The sequence below is a fragment of the Rhinopithecus roxellana genome, chromosome 11, assembly GCF_007565055.1.
Source record: "Rhinopithecus roxellana isolate Shanxi Qingling chromosome 11, ASM756505v1, whole genome shotgun sequence".
NCBI classification, from domain to species: Eukaryota; Metazoa; Chordata; class Mammalia; order Primates; family Cercopithecidae; genus Rhinopithecus; species Rhinopithecus roxellana.
The window spans coordinates 138,820,673-138,834,975 of NC_044559.1; the positions used below are offsets into that span (position 1 = coordinate 138,820,673).

A 14,303-nucleotide genomic window follows, 5' to 3' on the forward strand; every position below is an offset into this window, starting at 1 on the left:
TTCTTATACTTTGGATGCATATATTAACTGTCCACTCTACATCTCTGCTTGAGTATTTTATAGACCCAAGCTCAACATGATTAAAACTGGCCTCTTGGATTTTCTCTCCCAAACCCACAACCTCTGGAGCATTCCTTTGCCTTCTTGTTTGATAGCAGACCCCTTGGAATTATTTTTGACCTGTTTTTTTCTTGTCTTACACATCTTATTTGTCAGAAAAACCTCTGGGGCATACATCCAGAATATATCCACAGAGTCTGACCTTTTGCAGTCCTCTCCATGACATCTTTTGCCTGGATTACAGCAACCGTTGCGGAGCAGTCTTGCTGTTGCTCAGACCTTGGCCTCTGGCTTAGCATTTAGAGTGCCTGTGTAGGATGAGTCAGGTTGCTAAACGGCAGTCCTCTGCCCAACAGCTACGTTTTTCTTTTTTTTTTTTTTTTGAGGCGGAGTCTCGCTCTGTCGCCCGGGCTGGAGTGCAGTGGCCAGATCTCAGCTCACTGCAAGCTCCGCCTCTCGGGTTTACGCCATTCTCCTGCCTCAGCCTCCCGAGTAGCTGGGACTACAGGCGCCCACCACCTCGCCCGGCTAGTTTTTTTTGTATTTTTAGTAGAGATGGGGTTTCACTGTGTTAGCCAGGATGGTCTCGATCTCCTGACCTCGTGATCCGCCCGTCTCGGCCTCCCAAAGTGCTGGGATTACAGGCTTGAGCCACCGCGCCCGGCCTCAGCTACGTTTTTCACTGAGTAAAAGCCAAAATTCCACCAGTGGGTTATGTGGTCCATTACATCTCTGACTTCACTTCCTTCTCAGCCTCTTGATCACTATGCTCCAGCTCAACTTGCCTTCTTGCTGGATGTACTAGTCATAACACTACCTTTGTCTTTGTACCAAATGTGTCCTTTTCCTGGAGTATGTTTCCTAGGGAGCCTTCCAACTTATTCTGTTATAATTTATAAAGGATTTATAGTTTATAACCATTTATAATTATGTCAACCATATTTAATAAGTTGATCATTGGCTGGGTGGGTGCAGTGGCTCATGCCTGTAATCCTAGCACTTTGGGAGGCTGAGGCGGGAGGATCACTTGAGCCTGGGAGGTAGAGGTTGCAGTGAGCCATGTTTGTGCCACTGCACTCCAGTCTGTATAACAAAGCGAGACTCTGTCTCAAAAAAAAAAAAAAGGTTGATCATCCTTTGGGACTTGACCATATATTAGGACACTTTTTTTTTTTTTTTTTTTTGAGACAGAGTTTCTTTCTTGTTCCGCCCCATTGGACTGGAGTGCAATGGCGTGATCTTAGCTCACTGAAACTTCTGCCTCCCTGGTTCAAGCAATTCTCCTGCCTCAGCCTCCCGAGTAGCCGTGCCTGGCTAATTTTTTTGTATTATTAGTAGATATAGAGTTTTACCATGTTGGCCAGGCTGGTCTGGAACTCCTGACCACAGGTGATCTGCCTGTTTTCGGCCTCCCAAAGTGCTGGGACTAGAGGCGTGAGCCACCGCGCCCGGCATAGGACACTAACTCTGTTTTGGGACTTTTTCGTTTCACTGGAGTATTTTTCTTTTTATTAGAGGAGTTCATAATAAACAGTAATATCTAGTAAGAGAAGCCCATTTATAATTTTTGTTTTTGACATACCTTTTTTTCCTTTTTTTTTTTTTTTTTTTTGAGATAGAGTCTTGCTCTGTTGCCCAGGCTGGAGTGCAGTGGCATGATCTCAGCTCACTGCAAGCTCTGCCTCCCGGGTTCACACCATTCTTCTGCCTCAGCCTCCCGAGTAGCTGGGACTACAGGTGCCAGCCAGCATGTCAGGCTAGTTTTTTGTATTTTCAGTAGAAACGGGGTTTCACTGTGTTAGTCAGGATGGTCTTGATCTGCAGACCTCGTGATCTGCCCACCTCAGCCTCCCAAAGTGCTGGGATTACAGGCATGAGCCATCACACCCGCCCCCCTCCCCCCGCCTTTTTTTCTGAGATGGAGTCTCACTCTGTAGCCCAGGCTGGAGTGCAGTGGCACAATCTCGGCTCACTGCAGCCTCCGCCTCCTGGGTCCTGGTTCAACCAATTCTCCTGCCTCAGCCTCCCAAGTAGCTGGGATTGCAGGCATGCGCCACCATGCCCAGCTAATTTTTGTATTTTTTTTTTTTTTTTTTGAGACGGAGTCTTGCTCTGCCACCCAGGCTGGAGTGCAGTGGCCGGATCTCAGCTCACTGCAAGCTCCGCCTCCCGGGTTTTTTACGCCATTCTCCTGCCTCAGCCTCCCGAGTAGCTGGGACTACAGGCGCCCGCCTCGTCGCCCGGCTAGTTTTTTGTATTTTTAAGTAGACAGGGTTTCACCGTATTAGCCAGGATGGTCTCGATCTCCTGACCTCGTGATCCGCCCGTCTCGGCCTCCCAAAGTGCTGGGATTACAGGCTTGAGCCACCGCGCCCGGCCTAATTTTTGTATTTTTAGTGGAGACGGAGTTTCACCATATTGGCCAGGCTGGTCTTGAACTCCTGACCTCGTGGTCCGCCCGCCTCAGCCTGCCAAAGTGCTGAGATTACAGGCGTGAGCCACTGTGCCTGGCCCCTTTTTTCCTGTTTATATAGAAATTCAGTGGATCTCCTTCGCCTTTTTTTTTTTTTTTTTTTTTTGAGACGAAGTCTTGCTCTGTCACACAGACTGGAGTGCAATGGTGCGATCTCAGCTCACTGCAACCTCTATCTCCCAGGTTCAAGCGATTCTCCTGCCTCGGCCTCCTGAGTAGCTGGGATTACAGGCCACCTTTTTTTTTTTTTCCCCAGAACCAAATGTCAGCTTACCTTCTCCACCTTTTATAAAAGCAACTTAAGAACAACAGCCAGGCTGGGCAAGGTGGCTTATGCCTGTAATCACAACACTTTGGGAGGCTTGAGGTGGGAGGATCACTTGAGCCCAGGAGTTTGAAACCAACCTGGGTAACATAGTGAGACCCCATCTCTCCAAAAATTTAAAAATCAGCCCGGTGCAGTGACTGATGCCTGTAATCGCAGTACTTTGGGAGGCTGAGGCCAGCAGATCGCTAGAGCCCAGGAGTTAGAGACTAACCTGGGCAGCATGGTGAAACCCTGTCTCTGTGAAAACAGAAAAAAATTAACAGGATGGTGGTATGCATCTGTAGTCCTAGCTACTCAGGAGGCTGAGGTGAGAAGATTGCTTGAGCCTAGGAGGTTGAAGCTGCAGTTAGCTGTGTTCGTGCCGCTGCACTCCAGCCTGGATGACAGAACAAGACCGTGTTTCAAAAAAAAAAAGCAGGGGCTGGGTGCGATGGCTCAAGCCTGTAATCCTAGCATTTTGGGAGGCTGAGACAGGCTGAGGTCAGGGGTTTGAGACCAGCCTAACCAACATGATGAAACCCCTTCTCTATTAAAAATACAAAAATGAACCAGGCCTGGTGGCGCACCCCTGTAACCCCAGCTACTCAGGAGGCTGAGGCAGGAGAATTGCTTGAACCTGGGAGGTGGAGGCTGCAGTGAACCGAGATCGCGCCATTGCACTACAGCCTGGGTAACCTTCCTGGAGCCCCAGGTACTTGGGAGGCTTAGGCAGGAGTATTGCTTCAGCCCAGGAATCGAGGCTGTAGCATGCTATGATCATGCCTGTGAATGTACTCCAGTATGGGCAAAACAGCAAGACCTGGCCTCTAAAAGGAAAAATGATTTATTACCTATATTTTGAGACAGGAGTCTAGCTCTGTCACCCAGACTGGAGTGCAGTGGCATGATCTTGGCTCACTGCAACCTCCACCTCCTAGGTTCAAGTGATTCTCCTGTCTCAGCCTCCCTAGTAGCTGGAATTACAGGTGCGCACCGCCATGCTTGACTACTTTTTGTATTTTTAGTAGAGACAGGGTTTCACCACGTTGACCAGGCTGGTCTTGAACTTCTGACCTCAAGTGATCTGTCTGCCTTGGCCACCCAAAGTGCTGGGATTACAGGCGTGAGCCACCACTGCTTAGCCTAGGTTTTTTTTTTTTTTGAGACGGAGTCTCGCTCTGTCACCCAGGCTGGAGTGCAGTGATCTCAGCTCACTGCAAGCTCTGCCTCCCGGGTTTATGCCATTCTCCTGCCTCAGCCTCCGAGTAGCTGGGACTACAGGCGCCCGCCACCTCACCCGGCTAGTTTTTTGTATTTTTTAATAGAGACGGGGTTTCACCGTGTTAGCCAGGATGGTCTCGATCTCCTGACCTCGTGATCCGCCTGTCTTGGCCTCCCAAAGTGCTGGGATCACAGGCTTGAGCCACCGCGCCCGGCCCTATGTTTTTTTTTTTAATGAGTTTTCTTTTTTAATCAATTCTGCTAAAAGGCTGCCACCTCACAGATTGACTACTAGGCCACCACACAGGATCTTAAGAGGCCAGGCTTCTCCCCCCTGCACAAGGCTCAAACTTCCCCTGCCTCCACCTCATTCTCCCAGTACGCAGGTGGGTCCTCAGTCTGTTGCAGGCATGTGCAGACAAGACCCTGGGCAGATTCCCTTATCTGCAGAAAAGCATCTGGTGTAAACACTTGTGGGGTTGGTCGGAGATTCTCCGGGGACCCCCCCTTATCTACCTCCTGCATCTATCACTAGTGGGACCTCATATAATTTTTGTATGAATTAAGAAAGTAAGCTGGGCATAGTGGTTCACATCTGTAATCCCAGCACTTTGGGAGGCCAGGGCAGGAGGATAGCTTGAGCCTGGAGTTCAAGACCAGCCTGGGCAACATGGTGAGATCTTGTCTCTACAAATAAAAAATTAGCTGGGTGTGGTGACGTGTGCCTGTTGTCCCAGCTACTTGGGAGGCTGAGGTGGGAGAATCGCTTGTGCCCCAGTGGTCAAGGTTGCAGTGAGTTGTGATCATGCCACAGCACTCCAGCCTGAGTGACAAAGAGAGACCCTGTCTGAAAAAAAAAACAATCAGTATACCAGCAGAGTCCTCATACCAGGATCTCTCATTTTCCTACAATGTATAGTATTAATAGTAGGCATCTTATGTAGCATTTTCTCTTCAGCTATCAACAGTGAACATGACAAGGTGTTAGATCTCACACATGTTGTGTGTTCTCCACTTCTGATCACTATAGAATGGAATGTACTGTTCTAGGGATCAGTGTCCTTCAGTGATGTGGCTTTGGGTTTCACCCAGGAGGAGTGGCAGCATCTGGACCCTGCCCAGAGGACCCTGTACAGAGACATGATGCTGGAGAACTACAGCCTCCTCCTCTCAGTAGGTAAGGATTGTGTAATTTAAAACTCCAGATAACATTTATTTCCTTTTTAGCTGCTGATTGCAGATGGTTTCTTTGTATGATTATGAGTTAAAGGCTTGAAACTCAGGAGTTGAAGCTTGATTGATCCCTTTTGGGCACTGTAAAAAATATCTGTGGTATTTTCCGTAATGAAATGCTCAAGTGGACCTATTTTTGTGCAGGCACAGCTTTGTCCTCCGCAGGCTATCTGGCCCACGTCCTGTGACATTTTCATTCACAGGGTATTGTATTACCAAACCAGTGGTGATTTGCAAGTTGGAGCATGGAGAGGTGCTGTGGATATTAGAGGAAGAGTTCCCAAGTCAGAGCCACCTAGGTGAGTTAATAAGTATATAGGAATCTATAATCCCAGGGAGAAATTGGATCCTAGGGAGTTAGTTCACATATTGACATCTTTGAAATTTTTCAGAAATATGTTTTTAGAGTTACCAGAACTTTGGAAGTGACTAAGAGCTGGCCTGCTTGCCTCAGATGTATGTATTATTACACACCAGCAGATAACAGCTAAATGGTCTTTGTTTTCTTCCAAAAACTTAATCCTTGCGTCTCTCATTTTCGTCAAATGAATGTCATTTGACTCTTCCTTCTATATCAATTTCAGTTATCTTCTTTTCATCATATATTATGTATTTATTCAATAGGTATTAATTTGGCAGCTACGATGTTGGCAGTTCCATCTGTGTTAGAGATACAGCTCTAATACAATGGCTGTGTCCTATTGGTAGAAAAGAATGAGATGTAGTGTGCACTTTGTGGAAGGGCCTTTTTGAAGTCAGTAGTTTAATAAACACAGATTTGAATCATGTGTCAGTGGAATATTCTGGCTGGCCAGATGGTATATATCCTGTGTCATGAACCTTACTTAGGCCAGAGTGTCATGTGTGCAGGACAGCAGTGAGCTGGGCTGGGTGGAAGTCAGGGGGTAATGGGGAGCATGTGAGAGATGCTGTCAGACAGACTGCTCTCTGGGGTGCTATATATTTGGAAGTTGTAGCCAAAACAGATTTTGCTGCTAAATTGGATTGTGGGCATAAGAAAAAGCTAATAAGCATGATCTCAAAGGTTTTATGCTGAGGCACTGGCTGTGTGATGATACCATTAACTGGATGGGAGAAAATGGGGAGAAACAGTTTTGGGAAGAAATAAGAGATAGACACGTAAATTTAAACAAATATTCTTTGTATAAAATAGTAATGATGCCCAGTTGGATGTAAAACAATAAAAATAAAATACTGAAAAATAATCCAACATGTGAATCAGTTACCAGTTGATCTGAATTGTGTTCTAAAATCCTTTTTTTTTTTTTTCTTTCTTTTTTTCTTTTTTCTTTTCTTTTTTTTTTTGAGACAGTCTCTCTCTCTGTCTCACAGGCTAGAGTGCAGTGTTACAATCTTGGCTCAGTGCAACCTCTGCCTCCAGGCTCAGAGATTCTCATACCTCAGCCTCCTTAGTAGTTGGGACCACAGATGGTGTGTATCACCACACCTGACTAATTTTGGTATTTTTAGTAGAGATGAGGTTTTGCCATGTTGGCCAAGCTGGTCTCAAACTCCTGGCCTCAAGTGATCTGCCCCCCTTGGCCTCCCAAAGTGCTGGGATTACAGGTGTGAGCCACTGCGCCTGGCCTCTAAATTCCTTTCATTGTTAAGAAGAAATACTATTGGCCGGGCGCGGTGGCTCAAGCCTGTAATCCCAGCACTTTGGGAGGCCGAGACGGGCGGATCACGAGGTCAGGAGATCGAGACCATCCTGGCGAACATGGTGAAACCCCGTCTCTACTAAAAATACAAAAAAAAAAAAACTAGCCGGGCGAGGTGGCGGGCGTCTGTAGTCCCAGCTACACGGGAGGCTGAGGCAGGAGAATGGTGTAAACCCGGGAGGCGGAGCTTGCAGTGAGCTGAGATCCGGCCACTACACTCCAGCCTGGGCGACAGAGCGAGACTCCGTCTCAAAAAAAAAAAAAAAAGAAAGAAATACTATTACATTAAATATAAATGGTAACATGTAATGAGTAAATGCTAAAAGAAAGTAATACGTGTAATTTCTAGACTTTTAAAAAGAAGAAAATGGAAAAGAAAAAAATTAAATGTATTGATGTATTGGATTAGACTTAAAAAAAAAAAAAGACCAATGAGGCCGGGCTTGGTGACTCAGGCCTGTAATCCCAGCACTTTGGGAGGCTGAGGCGGGTTGGTCACCTGAGGTCAGGTGTTCAAGATCAGCCTGACCAGCATGGCGAAACGCCATCTCTACTGAAAGTACAAAATTTAGCTGGGTGTGGTGGTGGATGCCTGTAATCCCAGCTATTCAGGAAGCTGAGGCAGGAGAAACTTCAACCCGGGAAGCAGACATTGGCGCGAGCAGAGATCGTGCCACTGCACTACAGCCTGGGTGACAAGAGCAAGACTCCATCTCATTAAAAAAAAAAAAAAAAAAAAAAATGAAAGAGTGGGGAAAGGCAGGTAAAAATTAGAACAATTGGAAACTCTTAAGTGAAAAAGAGAAAACCAATCCAGTTATTTTAGAAGTCATAATACAGTTAAAGGGGCTAAACCATCTTATTAAAAGATGGATATTGTCAAATCAAAAACCAAGTTATATAAGCTCAGTGCAGTGGCTCACTCCTGTAATCCCAGCACTTTGGGAGACCAACCCAAGAGGATTGCTTGAGGTCAAGAGTTTGAGACCAGCCTAGGCAGCATAATGAGGATCCATCTGTACAAAAAATGAAAAATTAGGCCAGGCACGGTGGCTCCTGCCTATAATCCCAGCACTTTGGGAGGCCAAGGTGTGCGGATCACCTGAGGTTGGGAGTTCGAACCAGCCTGACCAACAGGGAAAAACCCCGTCTCTACTAAAAATACAAAATTAGCTGGGCATGGTGGTGCATGCCTGTAATCCCAGCTACTTGGGAGGCTGAGGCAGGAGAATCACTTGAACCCGGGAGGCGGAGTTTGTGGTGAGCCGAGATTGTGCCATTGCACTCCAGCTTGGGCAACGAGAGTGAAACTCCTTCTCAAAAATAAATAAATAAAAAATTACCCAGGCATGGTTGTACACCAGTAGTCTCAGTTTTGGGAGGCTGAAGTGGGAGGATCGCTTGAGCCCAGGAGTTTGAAGCTGCAGTGAGCTATGATCATGCCACTGCATTCCAGTCTGGATGACAGAGTAAGAGCCTATCTGTAACAACAAAGCAAAAATCAAGCTATATGGAGTTTGAGAATCATATATGAAATGTGAACAGGAAACCTTAGAATATAAAAGGAGTATAAATGATATATGGTCCAAATAATAAACAAAATAGAATGTTCCCTCTCAGTGGACCCAAATTTAGCTTCTGAGTTTATTTTTGACACAGTTCTTTTTTTTTTTTTTTTTTTTTTTTTAAATGAGATGGAGTCTCGTGTTGTCTTCCAGGCTGGAGTGCAGGTCCATCTCTTTTGATCCTATCTCAAAAAAAATTTTTTTTTTCTAACTTAATCTAACAAAGAGAAAATATATAAAAAAATATATATATATATATATTTTGTGTGTGTGTGTGTGTGTGTGTGTGTGTATATATGTGTGTATATATATATAAACTTGTACTGATGGGATCTTGCTGTGTTGCCCAGACTGGTCTTGAACTCCTGGCCTTAAGCAATTCTTCCACCTCTGCCTCCCAGAATGCTAGTTTAGAGGCTTGATCCACTGTGCCTGGCCTACTTATATTTTTTAATTGAATGAAACTCATTCTGTTTTTGCTGTTATCATTTGAATGAATTGGTCCCATTTATAATCTAAGAAGCATGATACTATTTTAGTGATCTATTTTTCTTAAGTTTGAAACATTTTGCTATGTTATTTCCTTAGCAATTATTTCAACATTACTCATCAATTATGTCCAACTGTGGTAAAATAAACTAAAATAGAAAAGAATAGAATGATGGAATTGCTTATAAGGATAATACAATAGTGAAGATCACTGTCACTATTATATCATCCTTCAGTTTTCTTACTGAGCTGCTTGAAGTATTGCATCACTTGTGACAAAAATATAAAAGAAGCCTGGAGAAACCTTATTTGTAGTTTCTTTCTTTCTTTTTTTTTTAATTTTCTTTATTCATTTCTTTTTGAGATAGAGTCTCACTCTGTTGCCCAGGCTGGAGTGGAATGGTGCAATCTCAGCTCACTACAAGCTCTACCTCTCAGGTTCAAGTGCTTCTACTGCCTCAGCCACCCGAGTAGATGGGACTACAGACACCTAGTACTGTGTCCTGGCTTTTTTTTTTTTTTTTTTTTTTTTTTTTTTTTTTTTTTTTTTTGTATTTTTACTAGAGATGGGGTTTGCCATGTTGGCAAGGCTGGTTTTGAACTCCTGACCTCAGGTGATCCTCCTGCCTTGGCCTCCCAAAGTGCTGGGATTACAGGTGTCAACCACTGTACCTGACTCTTTTCGTTTTGTTTCTTTTCTTTCCTTTCTTTCCTTTTCTTTCTTTCTTTTTTCCTTCCTTCCTCCCCTCCCTTCCCCTCCCCTCCCCTCCCCTCTCCTTTCCTTTCCTTGACACTGAGTCTTGCTCTGTCACCCAGGCTGGAATGCAGTGGCATGGTCTCAGCTCACTGCAACCTCTGCCTCCCGGGTTCAAGCAATTCTCCTGCCTCAGCCTCCTGAGTAGCTGGGATTACAGGTGCGCGCCACCACACCTGGCTACTTTTTGTATTTTTAGTAGAGATGTGGTTTCACCATGTTGTCCCGGCTGGTCTGGAATGCTTGACTTCAGGTGATCCACCCTCCTCGGCCTCCGAAAGTGCTGGAATTACGGGCGTGAGCCACTGCACCTAACTCTCTCTCTCTTTTTTTTTTTTTTTTTTTTTTTTTGAGACGGAGTCTTGCTCTGTCGCTCAGGCTGGAGTGCAGTGGCCGGATCTCAGCTCACTGCAAGCTCCGAGTCCCGGGTTTACGCCATTCTCCTGCCTCAGCCTCCCAGGTAGCTGGGATTATAGGCGCCCGCCACCTCGCCCGGCTAGTTTTTTGTATTTTTTAGTAGAGACGGGGTTTCACCGGGTTAGCCAGGACTCTTTTTTTTTTTTTTAATAATTCAATGGGCACAGTTGAGAGTTCAGAACTTTTATTTTCTTCCGTTAATTGCAAAGAGTAGAAAATTGACAAGAGGAAGTCTCTTCACAATTATTAGGCAAATCAGAAGATGAAGCAGAAGCATTGTAGACTCTAGTAATTACAGTGTAATTGATCATATAAGTGAAATCTCAGACTATGAGTTACATGATGATATTCTAGATGAATAAACGTATGCATATGATCCTTTAATAAGAACAGCCTGGGTCGGGTGCGGTGGCTTATGCCTGTAATCTCAGCACTTTGGGAGACCGAGGCAGGTGGATTTCTTAGAGCCCAGTAGGTTAAGGCTGCAGTGAGCTGTGATGCTACCACTGCATTACAGCCTGGGCAACAGGAGTTTGAGACCAGCCTGGATAACATGGCAAAAAACTCCATCTCTACAAAAAATACAGAAAATTAGCCAGGCATGGTGGTACATACATGTAATCCCATTTACTCGAGAAGCTGAGGTGGGAGCCTGGGAAGTTGAGGCTGCAGTGAGCCATGATTACACCACTGCACAATCCAGCCTGGGTGACAGAGCCAGACACTGTGCCAAAAAATAAAAAATAAAAAAGCATGTGAATATGTCTCCTTTTCATAAGAAATATGTTAACATTTATAATCTGTGGTAACTTATTCTTGTTTCTAGACTGCTGCATAGATGATGACCTGTTGGAGAAGAGACAGGAAAATTAAGACCAGCATTTGCAGAAAGTTGATTTTTCTCAACAACGAAACACTGACTATGGACAGAAATGGTGTATTAGGAAAAACATTTTATCTTGACACAAACCCCATTCTATTAAGAAAAATACATGGCAACTATGGCTCATATGGAGTGAATTTGAATTATATTTTGGAATTAATTATTAGTAATAGAAGCTCCTTTATAAGGAACCCTTCTGAGTGTAATGCACATGGGAAAGTTTTCCTTTGTATGAAGCGTGAAAATCCTTATGCCAGAGGGAAACCTTTGGAATATGATGGAAATGGGAAAGCCCTCTCTCAGAATGAGGACCTATTTAGGCATCAGTATATTCAAACTCTGAAGCAGTGTTTTGAATACAATCAGTGTGGGAAGGCTTTTCATGAAGAGGCAGCCTGCATTACCCATAAGACAGTGTGCTCATGGGAGACCCTGTGAATATAATGAACATGTGAGAGCCTTTCCGATAGACCAGTATTCACTGTTCATCAGATAACTCACATAAGGGAGAGTTCCTATGAATTCAATGAATGTGAGAGGAGGTCTGGTGAGAAGCCACCTGTAAGTAAACACCACAGAGTTATGGAGATGGAACACTATGAGTGTAATGCAAGAGAATAGTTTTGGCAAGAAATCACTCCTCATTCTACGAAGTTACAGAGGAGAGAAAACTTTTGACTGTAATAGAGATTTGGAAGTATTCTGCAAGAAGCCAAATTTCACTCAGCATCAGGAAACACGTATAGGAAAGAATGCCTATAAAATTAATCAGCATGCTAGTACATTTTGCTGTAAGCCAAAGCTTTCTGTATATCAGAAAACAGATAGAGGAGAAAAACTCTATGAATGTAGTGAATGTGGGAAAACCTTCTACCGGAAGTCATCCCTCACAGCACATCAGAGAACACACACAGGGGAGCAACCCTATGAATATAATGAAACTTTTTACCAGAATCCTGACTTCGCTAAACATCTGAGAGACAACATAGAGGAAACTCTTGTCAACATCCTGAAGGCTCAGAAACCTTCACCTTCTTGGACTCATTCCATAGCAGAAACAACCCAGGTTGGGGTGAGAACACCCAATAAAGATGAGAAATCTTTTGCCTAGAAGTGATGTTTCATTGAACAGCAAATAATTGACATTTTATCTTTTTTTCTTTTCTTTTGTTGTTGTTATTTTTTTTGAGACAGAGTTTCGCTCTTATTGACCAGGCTGGAGTGCAATGGCGTGATCTCGGCTCACCGCAACCTCTGTCTCCCGGGTTCAAGCGATCCTCCTGCCTCAGCCTCCCAAGTAGCTGGGATTACAGGCGTGCACCACCATGCCTGGCTAATTTTGTATTTTTAGGGGAGACGGGGTTTCACCATGTTGGTTAGGCTGTTCTTGAACTCCTGAGCTCAGGTGATCCACCCACCTTGGCCTGCCAAAGTGTTAGGATTGCAGGCATGAACGACCACTCCCAGCCCTTCTTTTTTTGTTGTTTTTTGTTTTTTTTTGAATCAGAGTCTCACTCTGTTGCCCAGGCTGGAGTACAGTGGCACAATCTCAGTTCACTGCAACCTCCTCCTCCCAGGTTCAAGTGATTCTTGTGCCTCAGCCTCCCAAGTAGCTGGGACTACAGGCCATGTGCCACCATGCTCAGCTAATTTTTGTATTTTTTGTAAAGACAGATTTTCACCATGTTGGCCAGGGTGGTCTGGAACTCCTGACCTCAAGTGATCTGCCCGCCTCGGCCTCCCAAAGTGCTGGGATTACAGGTGTGAGCCACCATGCCTGGCCAATAATTGATATATTTATTTATTATTTTTTTGAGATGGAGTCTCACTCTGTTGCCCAGGCTGGAGTGCAGTGGCGTGATCTCGGCTCACTGCAACCTCCGCCTCCTGGCTTCAAGCAATTCTTCTGCCTCAGCCTCCTGAGTAGCTGGGATTACAGGTGTGTGCCACCAGACCCAGCTAATTTTTGTATTTTTAGTAGAGACAGGGTTTCGCCATGTTGGCCAGGCTGGTCTTGAACTCCTGACCTCAGGTGATCTTCCTGCTTCGGCCTCCCAAAGTGCTGGGATTACAAGCATGAGGCACTGCACCTGGCCTTTATTCTCTTTTTATTCTTACCTTAGAATCACAAGATGGTAGTGCAGGAAGAGTATACAGTATTTAACTATTTCTGCCTTATTTGAAAGATAAAATATATGGAGCCTGAGAGAATCAATGAATTATTACAGGTCACTCCTTTGTTACTGATCAAGATAAGAGTTTGTTCCGGGTGTGGTGGCTCACACCTGTATCCCAGCACTTTGAGAGGCCGAGGCGGGTGGATCACCTGAGATCAGGAGTTGGAGACCAGCCTGGCCAACATGGGAAACCCCGTCTCTACTAAAAATGCAAAAAATTAGCTGGGCGTGGTGGCGGATGCCTGTAATCTCAGCTCCTCGAAAGGCTGGGGCAGGAGAATCGCTTGAACCTGGGAGGTGGAGGTTGCAGTGAGTTGAGATAGTGCCACTGCGTGCCAGCTTGGGCAACAGAGCGAGACTCTGTTTCAAAAAAAGTTTTGTGGTTTCTTTATTCCTTTGCACAGCTGAAACAAGTCTTACCAAAAGAGTATGAAAATTAGAACAAATATTAAAAAATCTTGTACTGAGGCATTCTTTCTCTTTTTTAGAGTTTCTGTAAATTGTTCAACAATATTCCCAGTACTATATTCACAGGAAAACAGATAAACAGTACAACCTGAGTGTTTCCTACCACATCAGTTTTAATGAAGACACTTTTATATTAGGATCCTGTCATTTATAAATTGTTTGTATTTTAAATTTTTTTGTGTCTTAGTGACATAAATTGTTAATCATTGGGATACATGTGTTTACTTTCATCCAGTGAAAAATTGCATGTCTAAGCTCAACACAATCTGGTCATAGAGATGTCTCCACATTGTTCAAATGGTCTCTTCTGTGTAGCATTTTAGGAAGTTGGATCCAGGAGCAACAAGGCAGGCCAGATTTCTCCTAACTTTATTCTTAGCTCTTCTTTCCCAGCATTACCTTTACTCTTCACATTTTCCCTAAGACCAGTAGAAAATGAACAGATCCCAGGTGAGTTGTTTAGTTGTTATTATCAGCTTTATTTATAATACATTGTATGAGGCTTTTAAGGGTCATTAGAATGGAAATATAGAAATCAACAGGAAAATAGACAATAGCAGACTGATAGCATGAT

The 14,303-nt window shown here is 44.3% G+C and overlaps 1 protein-coding gene across 1 annotated transcript in view; it reads left to right on the forward strand.

Annotated features, from left to right (window-relative positions):
- Positions 1-12,192, forward strand: part of ZNF487 (zinc finger protein 487) — a 72,585-nt gene extending 60,393 nt beyond the window's left edge. The window contains 4 exon segments of the mRNA XM_030941434.1: positions 5,112-5,238; positions 5,498-5,593; positions 11,028-11,098; positions 11,100-12,192. Coding sequence (XP_030797294.1) covers positions 5,112-5,238; positions 5,498-5,593; positions 11,028-11,098; positions 11,100-11,522 — 717 coding nt within the window. The 3' untranslated portion in view covers positions 11,523-12,192.
- Positions 12,193-14,303: the final 2,111 nt, after the last annotated feature.